Consider the following 12,155-nt stretch of genomic DNA (forward strand, 5'->3'; position numbering starts at 1 on the left):
ATGGAGACACCACTTTGCACTGAGCATCATAGTAGAAAGTCATCTTGGGAGATGGTATAGGGGCTGTGGGTTCAGACTGACCTGGGTTCAGATTCTACTACCCTTGATTACAAATGGGGTAACATCTGGCAAGTTACTTATCTGTGCTTGAGTGGTTTTTTTAAACAACGATTTTCATCTGTAGGAGGAGAATAATGACATCATTTTCATAGGGTTGTTGTGAGGCTTAGAAATAACAGATGCTCCTGCACACGTATTGCAGGCAGTTCAGTATCTACCTGGGGTCAGGAGGATGTGACCTTTGCTTCTGTGACCTTGAAGTTGTTACTCAATATCTCTGAGCATCAGTTTGTGAAATGGAAACACGATGCCCGCCTCCTTGGGTATTTGCAGGCTGTAGCTGGATAATAGGCGTGAAATAAGCTATCGTAGACTCTGACCATTAATAACTTCCTGTTTCTTGCCGCCGCATCAGGGTGCACAGTTCCCCTCCGTACGAGGACCTCTGCTCCTCTTCGCCACCACCCCGCGTGCGCATACATCCCGTATCGCCGTGGGCTGACGGGTTTCTGCCATACCTGTCAGAGGAAAAGAGGGCAGCTGCTCAGCTCCCGGGTTGGGGGCGGAAACTACAGTTCCCAGCCCGCGCTGCGCCGCCGCCGGGGCTGGGAGCGGAGCGCGGCAGGCCCCTCCTCTGGGGAGGAGCCTGTGCGGGGGGCGGAGTTAGGAGGTGGTTGGAGAGTTAAGCCAAGCCAATGAGACCAGCTGCTAATAAGTGGGCTTGGCTTACCCTATAACAGTGGCAGGAGGAGGAGAGCAAAGCTATTGAGCCAGCGAGGAGTGAAGCTGAGCCTGGCCTCACACGCTCCTAGAGGACCACCTCCTGAGACAGAGTTCTTTTTCCCCCTTCTTCTTCTTTCTCCAAGCTCCCCTCCTGCCCTCCCTCCCTGCCCAGTACCATGCATTCTTGAGTGGCAGCGTCTGGACTCCAGGCAGCCCCAGAGAACCGGAGCAAGCCAAAGAGAGAGGACTGGAGCCAAGACAGTCTGGTGGGGGAGCTTGGATGCCTGGCTTTCTTTGAGGACATCTTTGGAACGAGGGTGGCTTTGGGGTGGGGGGTTGTGCTGCAGGCAATCCAGCCCGGCCCCAAGATGGACACTTCTGGGCACTTCCATGACTCTGGGGTGGGGGACCTGGATGAAGACCCCAAGTGCCCCTGTCCATCCTCCGGGGATGAGCAGCAGCAGCAGCCGCCGCCGCCACCACCGCCAGCACCACCAGCAGCCCCCCAGCAGCCCCCAGGACCCCCGTTGCAGCCTCAGCCTCCGCAGCTTCAGCAGCAGCAGCAGCAGCAGCAGCCACCGCATCCCCTATCTCAGCTCACCCAACTCCAGAGCCAGCCCGTCCATCCCGGCCTGCTACACTCCTCTCCCACTGCTTTCAGGGGCCCCCCTTCATCCAACTCCACCGCCATCCTCCACCCTTCCTCCAGGCAAGGCAGCCAGCTCAATCTCAATGACCACTTGCTTGGCCACTCTCCAAGTTCCACAGCCACAAGTGGGCCTGGTGGAGGCGGCAGGCACCGGCAGGCCAGCCCCCTGGTGCACCGGCGGGACAGCAACCCCTTCACGGAGATCGCCATGAGTTCCTGCAAGTACAGCGGGGGGGTCATGAAGCCCCTTAGCCGCCTCAGCGCCTCCCGGAGGAACCTCATTGAGGCTGAGCCTGAGGGCCAACCCCTCCAGCTCTTCAGCCCCAGCAACCCCCCGGAGATCATCATCTCCTCCCGGGAGGACAACCATGCCCACCAGACCTTGCTCCATCACCCCAATGCCACCCAAAACCACCAGCATGCCGGTACCACCGCCAGCAGCGCCACCTTCCCCAAAGCCAACAAGCGGAAAAACCAAAACATTGGCTATAAGCTGGGACACAGGAGGGCCCTGTTTGAAAAGAGGAAGCGACTGAGTGACTATGCTCTGATTTTTGGGATGTTTGGAATTGTTGTTATGGTGATAGAGACCGAGCTCTCTTGGGGTTTGTACTCAAAGGTAGGGGCTGCAGTTTCTCTTTATACCTTTGAACAAAAGGAATATGTAGGTAGCAAGAGAGAGAGTGGGGGAGAGAGAGAGAGATTGGGGGAGAGAGAGAGATGGTGGTGGTGGGGAGAGGCGTTTGCTCAATTATATCGAACACTTAACTTCCCATGGTTTTCCTGCTTAATCCCGGGAGAATTCATTCCTTGCCTCCCTTGGAGGGGGGACATCCCCACACACTGTGTCTAATTTGCGGACTCTGTGTTAGGGAGGATTAAAGAATCCCTTCTGAGAAATCATCTTTCCTCCTGGCTCACTCGTACTAAAGCATAACCCAGCAGCTTAACGCACCAATTAATTACACTCTGCCTTGATGTGCTTGCCAGTTCCTGTGACTTCCCTCCTCTCCTCCCCTCCCTGCTCCACTCCATTTTCCCGAGGATAAAAAAGAAATAAATGTCTGGGTGGGGGGTGGGGATTCCATGCCAGTCCCTTCTCTGTCTTCTCCCTCTCTTCCCAAGTTTCCATTTCCCTCCTCCTCCCTGAGAGACTTAGGGCAAAATAGAGAAGCACCGGTGATTTGGCGTCTCCTGTGTGTGTGTGGGCGGAGGGGGGCATGGGGTAAAAATATAGGCGGAGGAAATCAGCGGTCCTTTCCCTCAGGAAAGAGGACTCAGAATAAACCTGCTGCTGCCTCGTAAACACCCCCTGATAAAAATGGCTACAGGTGTTACCCGGACAGAGCAGATGGGCGCCGCCTTGGCATCAGCGGCGGCGATGGGGAGGGGGGGGGAGTGCCTCTCCTTGGGATGGAATGACAGGGTTTCCCGGGCGTCCCCGAGAGCCCGCGCCCCCGGCTCAGCCCCAGTTCTCCCCTCCCACCCCAACTCCTTCTTCTCGGGGATAAATAAGGATGAGTGTGTGCGCGAGTGTGAGTGCGCGCCCCGATGGAGAACGGCGGCGGCGGCGGCGGCACGGGCTTTAGCAGGGGAGCTGGCCCCGCGGCTCCAGCCTCTGTCCAGTCCCCAAGAGGAGGCGGGGGCTTCCCTCCCCTAGCGGGCTTGAAGTCGCGTCCTCCAAGGGAGTGGGGCTTGAGGAAGGTGGATTTCTGTCAAAGCTCTGCTTGCTGGGAGCCCTCCTGCTGCGAGCTTGAAGGCTTGGAGACCTGGGGAGTCATTGGGCAAGTGGATTTTTTTTTCCCCACTCTACCCTGCACCCGCAGTTTACTTGTTGGGATGTGTGTGTGTGCGCGCGCATGCATGCTTGCTTGTTGCTTGGATTTCTCTACTTATTTGTCATTTTGGGCAGGGGGTGGCTAGGCTGGCCAGCGGGTAGCTGGGAGGGGCTCAGCTGTTGGGGGTTTCAAATAGAGCTTGTTTCAGGCTGGGCACAGCTGCTGCGAGACTGTCACATTCCTTGTTGAAATCCAGCCACAAAAACCTGGGAGGTGCTGATCGGATTTCCCCCATTCCCAGCCTCTCGCTCTCTGAGCAGGGGATGGGCAGATCTGCCTGCTCTAGAAAGGGGTGGGGCAGACCTGTCAGAGGACATGAAGAGCCAGAATGAAGACTTCCAGGTGGAAGGTCCTGGCTGCTCAGAGGGGATTGCCCCAGCTCTGGGCAGCTCCTGGAAGTCGCCTTCATCTCTGGAGGTGTAGCATTTGAGCCCCTCAGTGAGCTGGAGCGAGCGGGGTTTCCCCTGGAATCACAGCTCACTTAGTCATTCCCTGTAATGAGCCTCTGAGTCTGCAGGTCTTTCTGCTTGCTGCCTTCTCCCGATGGGCGCTCCAGGAGAGGGGGCCACTGGCCTCGGCAGGCCTGACAGCCACTCTGGGCACAACCCCGGCCCCCTCCAGGCTCCCCCTGGGGACCAGGAGCCCTTGCTGGGGGAAACTGATGCAGGCCCAAGTGCTGGGGGGTGGGGAGAAGGGGCAAGACCCTCTCTTTTAGTGAACCCTTGAGCTCTTAGGGGAATGGCGGTTCCTTGAGACAGCTCCCAGTGTGGGATCTGTCTGTGCACATTTGTCCTGATGGGGTGGGAGGGTTGCTGCTGGAGCAGGTGGCTCCCTGCTGGAGTATTCAGGGAAAGGGGCTTTCCCGGAGCCCGAGAAAGCAGACTCTGGGGCAAAGGAAAGTAGAGGTGATCCAAGGGACTGGGCTTTGCCTAATTTTAAGTTGATGACCCTCTGGCTGATGGGTGCATGGAGGGCAGCAGGAACCCAGAAAGTCTTGCTTGCCTCAGCTAATGAGGTGGCCACTTCCTGTACACCTTGGGGTTGGTCTTGGTGTGCTGAGCAGGGCTCACTTTCACCTGCTCACCAGCCCTCCCATCCCCTATCCACCAGGCACTGAGTCACTATGGAACAAGTATTTTCTGGGTGTCTGTGTCAGGCCCTGTGGGCCTAGGAGGGGGTTAGGGCAGCTATTGTCTCTCCTCTCTTGGAGGCAAATAGGGTTGTTTTAAAGAAACAGAGCAGAGTCTGAGTCCCAGCTCTGCCATCTCCAGTGTGTGATCCTGGACAATCCATGTAGCTTCTTTGAGTCTGTCTCCCCAGCTGTCAAGTGGGGAGAGTGGGGTGCTCCAGGTAGGACCTATTGCTATTGTTATTGATGAGAGGAGGAAAAAAGATGTCTTTTTCCTCTGTTATCTAGCTCTGGCTTCGGAATTAGTTGGGGCCTTGATAGGCTTTGAACCAATACTTGTCAGTGGAGTGAGAAGTTGTCTTGGAGGGGAGAACTTTGGAGAATGGGCTGGGTCTTCTGATTCACACACATGCATGTTAAGTTGCTTCAGTCGTGTCTGACTCTTGTGATGCTATGAACTGTAGCCCACCTACGTCCTCTGTCCATGGGGATTCTCCAGGCAAGAATACTGGAGTGGGTTGCAAGAATACTGGTTTTCTTCCAGGGGATCTTCCTGACTGAGGGATCAAACCCTTGTGTCTTAGTCTCCTGCATTGGCAGACAGGTTCTTTACCACTAGTGTAAGCTGGGAAGCCTGGAAACCACCTATAACATGGGTCTGTTTCAGGGGAGGTGAACCTTTGTTCCCCAGCCTTGCAGAGAAAACAGATTCTGTTGTGACGAGAGAGTTTAGGTCAGAATGAAGAATCACCAGCTGGGGGAACTCAGAGACAGACAGTGACCCAGGGATGGATGGCTGACAGCCTCTTTTGCTGGAGAACTCTGTCTGGTTGGTTTGGTGACTGGTGTGGAAGCAGGAGGATGGACAGATTGGATTATTCTGTCTGATGGTTACAGTTCCCACTCAAAGGCCCTGGGGAGAGGGACACACTTTCTTTCCCCTAGGTGATGAGGATTACTAACCTTGTGTTTGAGCTGCCGCTGTCTGTAGTTTTCTGCTCTTTTTCTTGGGGCTGTGGCTTTCCTGTTTGCCTGTCTCTGGCTGCTATCTGTTACTGGGGGAGGAATTCACCACAGAGGCCTGGCTCTCTTAAGAAGAAATGGCGTGACCCCTGAGCATAGTCAGTTCATGCTAAAGGGTGACAGCCCAAGGAAGTAAAAGAAATCAGGATGGAATGGTCCTCGGCCTCCTTCTCACAAGCCACAGGTGATGATGGGAAAGGAAGATGGGCTGAGGTAACAGGAGAGCTGTTTGTGATCACACCCAGGCCGTGGCACCTGATGGTTATTCCCGAACCAAATGAGGGTGAGGTGTTTTCTTTACGCGTGGATTCACCCTTGAGGACTTAGCCCATGGCAGGGCCAGGTCTAGATGTCCTGTTGAGGAAGGAGTCTTAGTTTTAGGACACTGCATTAGTACTGGTCAGGGTTAAGCAGTGAGGATGTGGGGGTCCTTCTTGGCACTCTTTATTTTTCTCCAGAGCTGGTCTGAGCCACACCTGCTCCGGCATCATACACTGACTGCTGTGTTCTTTCAGGGAGAGCTGGGGGCTCAGTGGCTGCCCCCTCCCCACCTTGCCATCCTGCTGGTGCTTCCATCCAGCGGAGGAGTCATCAGTGGCCTTGTGTCTCAGGGACCTCCGGTGTTGGGTGGTGGGGTCAGCCTGGGGGGAGGCTGGGAAATGCTGGGGCAGCAGAGTGGCTGTTTTGCACAACCTCAAACCACTTCCCCACCCCCAGCCTCCCAATCCGAGTTTCACCTCACAGGCAGAGCCCATCCCCTGCCCCCTCATGCCCTGCTTCTGCCCTCCCCAGCAGCTTCCTGCCTCTCTGCTCTTCCTCTCCCCTAGGGGCCTTGCTGCTGCAGTAACCCAGGCCACGAGTGGAGGCGTGGGTACGCCGGGCTTCCCCAGGCTGCCCAATCTACTCCCATGCGTGGCTTCCTTTCTTCAGGCCGCCTCGTGGGAGGCCAACCTGAGAAAGGCAGGCTTCTCTGCACATCCCGGGGAGCTTGGTCCCCTGGCTGTTCACCCTTCCAAGAGAGTGGGGTCCTTTAGGGCCCACTGGTAGCTCTTTGGTGACCTCACAGAGGTCTGCCCCCAGCCTCCAGCTGGAATAATTGAGTGGGTTCACTGGTCCCAGCTCTTCTGTTTTCCTGCCCTCCCTGTCATGGAAGGCTTGTTTGCAGACCAGCAGCTGATGCTGGGTTCTGGGTGAATGGTCTACACCTCTTGCCAGACCCAGGAGCCGCTCTGGGATAGGAGGGTGACTGTGGGGCGATGTCCCGGTGTTTGGGAGCAGATGCCGCAGGGTACTTATGTCTCTGGTTTCCAGCATGTTGGGACGGTAGGAAAAGGTCAGATTCCTCTCCCTGGAGCCTCCCTATGGGATAGGGAGCAGAATGCAGGAGATTTTTTTTTTTTTAGTTATTTATTTGGCTGCGCAGGGTCTTGGTTGCAGCATGTGGGATCTAGTTCCCTGACCAGGGATTGAACCCGTGCCCTCTCCATTGGTAGCACAGAGTCTTAGTCACTGGACCACCAGGGAAGTCCCAGGAGACTATAAGCAACTGGCTGGAGGCAGGCACCCGGGGAGCCAGCCACCCAGGCCCGAGGCATATGTTTTACGATCACAGGTCACACCCAGTGTCTTGGCCCAAGGAGGTCAAGAGAGACTCTGGAGTGTGAAAGCCAGCCTGTTCTCCCACCCAGGGTGGTGGTGACGACTCTATTTATAACCTTGGTGGACAGTCTGCAAATGAGTCAAACGTTTGTAACCCACAGAAGGGACAGCTAACTTTTATATATGCTTCTCCTTTGCGTGTCATGACACTATTTATAACTGTCCCGGGGGAAAGACTTCATAACACATCCGGACTTCCTTTCCCCACAGGCAGCGCTCCCTGCTGCTCTGGCCCTGGCATCATCGCTGGGACATTTATCGGCTGCATGGGCTCATTATAAGCCTGGTGCGTGGCCTTGTATTTCCCTTACTGAGCTTGCAGGAAGGGGGATTTGTGGGGCCAGGGTCCACAAAGATCTGCTCTAAAACATCGAAGGTAAAGAAAAACAAGATGAAAAGAAATTGGAGTAACCTCTGTTGAAGCTGAGGCCCTGACGGAGATGTAAAATCAGAACTGAGCGCTTTGGCTTTGTTGCAGTTATTTGTAAAGCACATTTGGGGGAGAAAATGAGTATGTGAGAGGGAGAGAGAGGGAGCGAGAAGGAGAGAGAGAGAAGGGGTGGTGAGGGGCGGCTGTGTACTGATTAAATGCTGCCTTCCTCAGCTCAGTGGCAGGCGGACCAGCACATTCATTCATTCGTAGCTGTTTTTCTTCTCTTTCTTTCAAAACCCCAAAGGGAGAGAGAGAAAGAAGAAAGCCTCCTAGTCTTCTTTAAATAATGAGGGTGGGGAATTCTAAGACTGCACTGTTCTTAGGAGCTGTGGGGAGGAAAATTCTAGTGCCGTTTTTTTCTGGTGAGGAAAGTCCGGAGGAGGCTGTTGGGTTTTGGGGTGCCCCCTCCCCCTCCCCTGTCATTCCACCCCCAGGAGCTCAGCTGGGATCCGAGAGAGCAAGGATGGAAGGGGGAGCTGGGGGCAGGGACCACCCTGCTTTGTCTCTGGGCCTGGCCCTGCAGGGGCCATGAATGCCGGGTGATAGGAGTGGGGAGGCAGGGAGCATCTGTACTGGGTAACCTTCCATGGAGAGTCCTGGAGGTAGGGGGTGGTCGCAGCCCCCTTCATAGATGACGTCACGGGGCCAAGCTGACACTGCTGGTGGGTAGCAGCACTGGATTAAGAACCCAAGGCCATTAGGGTCCCAAGTTTAGGCCTTTCTGCTTGCCTGCCTGCTGCTTATCATTGAAATTGATAAGAAATTGCTTATCATTCTTAAGAGACAAACCAAGGTTTATGGGCCTGAGAGCTGTGATGCAAAATGTGGGAATGGGAGGCTTTACCAAGGGGCGAGAAGGGGCTTGTTGGAGGGTGAGTACCAGTGCAGGTACCCAGAGGACAAAGTGTGGGCAAGATGGCAAGGGGGCAGGGACCCACCTCCTCCATGACAGGGAGGGCAAGGGGGCGGGGCCCTGGAGGCAGGGTGACACGTGGACAGGTCCACGGTCTGTCCTCCGCTGCCTCCTCACTCGGAGGCCTGGTGATACTGCTCTGGGGCGATGCTGGCAAAGCTGAGAGGGCAGAAGGTGTGGGATTGCAGGAAGAATAGGAGTGTATCCTACAGAGGCCTGGACCGGGTGGGCTCCTGTTGCCTGCAGAGCTCACCCTCCACCCCCGGAGAGTCAGCAGGACGCTGCCGTGAGAGGCTCCCTGGCCTCCAGGCCCTCCTCTGTGCTCCCCATCGCCGCCCTCCTTTCCTCTTCTCCAGCTCTGACTTCAGGGCTCCTTGTTGGGATGACCCGTGCGGGCTCAGCATCTTGTGTCTCACAAGGTATTTCCATGTTTGTTCCTCAGGATCCCTACCTTAGCCCTGGGAGTTGTTACAGTCTGCAGTAGCTCACAGATGAGAAAGCTGAGCTGTGGGGGGTTAAGCGGCTAACTCCTGGTGCCCGTGTGAGGAGAGAGGGGTCTAGAATGAAAGCTCAGGTCCCCAGTACCCTACTCATCTCTCTGTTCCAAACCCCACCACAGACCTCTTCTGGGGATTTGAGTGAGGGAAACTACAAGGGCTTCCCCATCCCTGCTTCTAGAACTTTCTTCTGCCTCCGTGAGTCCCAGTTTCCTACTTCTTATTTAGCTCTCGTCAGCAGCAGTTACTGTTCAAGGAAGGCCTGTCTCTGCTTTAAAGGAGCCCTGCAGAGGTCCGTCCACCTCTTGCTTCTGACATTCTGTGTGGCCTTTGTCAAGTCCCGTCACCTCTCTGGGTCTCTGATTTTCCAGCTTAAAAATGAGGGCTGAACTCAGATGCTGGGCTCCTTTCCTGCTCCAAAACTTTCCGATTCCACTGAACATACATTTGTCCCGGCATTATCACCAAGATGCCAAGCCATAGTCTTCCAGCTCCTGTTCTCAAGGGGTGCTGGGCCTGCACCCAGGCATGACCCACCCAGGCTGGGCTGTGGTTTCTGCCAGTGGTGTTGGGAGTGCTGAGGAAGGAGGCAGTCATTCAAGATGTTGAGGGGCTCCCTGTAGGAGGTGGGATGGCCCCTGAAGGTTTAGACAGACCAAGATGGCAGGGTCACGGACAGCAGGCCTTTCTGAGAGTGAGAACATTGGCAGCCAGGGTAGAGGGTACAGAGTGGGGAGGGACCAGAGCAGGGGCAGTGTGGAGTTACCCCCATGTGCTGTCCACAGGGCAGGTAGGGAGGAAAGAAAAATCTGGGATTTAGTATCTAGTTGATAACTGTAATTGCCAGGGGCTCGAGTGCTGAGGACCCGCAGTACTTCTTAGAGGTGATACCGATTGGCAGAGGTGGCCTGGCATGGCAATTGCAGCCGTGGGCTCTGGTCTCGCATCTAGACTCGGCAACCCTCTAGTGGTGGGTCCTCAGGGAGTTTCCTGAACCTGGGGCCGGTTTCTCCAACGTTCAGAGAGAACCAGTCCTGCCTATAGCATACATGGAACACAGGTCAGAGCTGGGCATACACTAAGCCCCGACGTCCATCAGGGGTTGCTTTTGTGAGAGCGGTGTTTAGAAGATGCTCCTGTTAGCCCAGAGCCCCCACCACCCTGAGAGCCGTGGGGGGCGGGTAGGGGCGTGGGTGCACATGTCACCCTCCACACAGGTGGCTGTAGAAAGGGGCTCTGGAAGGGGTGAACACATGTGGAAATGCTGCCTTCTCCTGAAATCAAACAGCTTCACCTTGGGTCCTGTTTCTGACTGGGTCCCTGTGGGTAAGTCTGTAGAAGACGGAAGCAGGCTGTCCCCTGGAAGGTGGGGCTGCAGCGGTGGCCCGGCTTGGGCTTCTGGAGCCTTCTAACCTCATGGGACCCAGTTATTCTACACTCAGCGTCAGCAGTCTGTGGCCTGGGCACAACTTGTTGGGTGTGGACCTGCAAACCGGACAGGTGGAGAGAGATCAAAAATAAGCCCAGGGAGCCAGGCCAGAGGCTGAGAGGCCCGGAGGAAGGTCAAGGGGACACACGATGACCAGGCAGAATGAGGCTAAGAGCATGGGGTGACAGGGAGAGGGCCAGCCAGGAAGCCTTGGGATAGAGCTCGGCAAGAAAAGAAAGGCTTTCCTGACGTGTCTTCAAGGGAACACAGCTTTTTTCCTTCAACACTTGCAGCGGGGTACCTTCTTGAATTCAAAAGGTCGTAGGGGCTTGTGAATCAATCTCCATAAAAAAAAAAGTTCTCTCTACACTTTCTGCTCTGCATGCGTGCTAAATCACTTCAGTCATGCCTGACTCTACGACTCTATGGACTGTAGCCCGCTGGGGTCCTCTGTCCATGGGATTCTCTAGGCAAGAATACTGGAGTGGGTTGCCATGCCTTCCTCCAGAGGATCTTCCCGAACCAGGGATCGAACCTGCATCTCTTACCTCTCCTGCATTGGGAGGTGTGTTCTTTACCACGAGCGCCACCTGGGAAGCCCCCTTTCTGCTCTGGCAGGTGGTAACTCTCCCACCCAGGTGTCAAGGAGCAGAAACAGCAGCTGGGTCGGGGAGGGATATACCAGGGGATCGGGGCTTGCCCTGCATGGAAGCCATTTTTTTTTCAATAGGCCTGGTTGCAAGGTAACCAGAGTTGTATTCTGAGCAGAGCCGTGTTAACACTAAATGAACAACATGCAAATGATGTGTGAAATAATATGCAAATTGGCATCTGTTATTTTTGAGGCAGTGTGTTGGGCATTTTTCCTAAAGGACAGGCATTGTGCTCAGTGTCAAGTAAACAGGAAGCTGTCTTATGGGACGTTCCCCTAGTAGCTGAATGGGCTGGTACCTGCCTCTCAGGGTTCATGAGCACCAGACCAGCCAGCCAGCATCTTCAGGAATCATTGATGTTTAGCTTGAGCTGATAAATGGAAAAGCCCAGGAAGCTGGGGGTCTTGGCCAGGGCCCCCTGGCAGACAAGGAAGGGGATGAGGCAGGTGATCTGGCTGATAGTGGGCAGCCTGGGAGAGACTGCACTGGGGGCTAATGCTGGCCCAGTTCCTTGCTGCTGGTTGGCCATAAGGCCAGTGACTCAAAGTCTCTGAGCCTCAGTTTCCCCATCTGTAAATGGAGAGAGTGGCGTTCGCCAGCCCAGTGAGAACTAAACGTGATAATGGTTGGGTAAATGGCCAGCCCGGTGGCTGGCACATCCCGAGCTGCCAACAAATGGCAGTTCTTCCTAGCGCCTCTGCCTGAGTTGGCACCTGCCTGCATCCTCGCAAGGTTCCACCAGCAGGGATTTTTGCACAGCCTTTTCTCCCTTTTAAGAAGATTTCTGATTTTAACAAATTGGGGCTTAGCCATTTTCTCTCTCTTCTGGCTTCCATCGGGGAGGATGTTGGCTTGCTCAGCTGGTCCCCAAATAGCTCCCACAAGTGGGGATGCCCAGAGCCACGGACAGAGGTGATGTCACCTTCCTCCAGGATGAGGGCTTCAGCTGGGCACGTTGCTGTGGGTTGAGTTACTGCCTGTGGAGGGGTTCGGAGCTGGATGGCATTGACAGGTTGACCCAGAGAGGCCTCCTCTGGGGACAGCTGCTGGCATATCTGAGCTGGTGTGGTACCATAGCTCCCTGAATGGCCAAGATCCATGGACCCACCAGGTGTGCCAGCCTGCGTGACATGGCCCCTGTACAGGCCT

General features: G+C 55.3%; 1 protein-coding gene across 2 annotated transcripts in view; it reads left to right on the forward strand.

Annotated features, from left to right (window-relative positions):
- Positions 1 to 736: 736 nt before the first annotated feature.
- The window catches only part of KCNN3 (potassium calcium-activated channel subfamily N member 3), a 172,014-nt gene continuing 160,595 nt past the window's right edge, over positions 737 to 12,155 (forward strand). The window contains exon 1 of one of the 2 annotated variants that reach the window (XM_040230433.1): positions 737 to 2,051. In XM_040230433.1, coding sequence (XP_040086367.1) covers positions 1,152 to 2,051 — 900 coding nt within the window. In that variant the 5' untranslated portion in view covers positions 737 to 1,151. The remainder of the gene's footprint in view (positions 2,052 to 12,155) is intronic. The other variant, XM_040230434.1, reaches the window with a different exon arrangement.

The sequence above is a fragment of the Oryx dammah genome, unplaced genomic scaffold (genome assembly GCF_014754425.2).
Source record: "Oryx dammah isolate SB20612 unplaced genomic scaffold, SCBI_Odam_1.1 HiC_scaffold_28, whole genome shotgun sequence".
Classification (NCBI taxonomy): Eukaryota; Metazoa; Chordata; class Mammalia; order Artiodactyla; family Bovidae; genus Oryx; species Oryx dammah.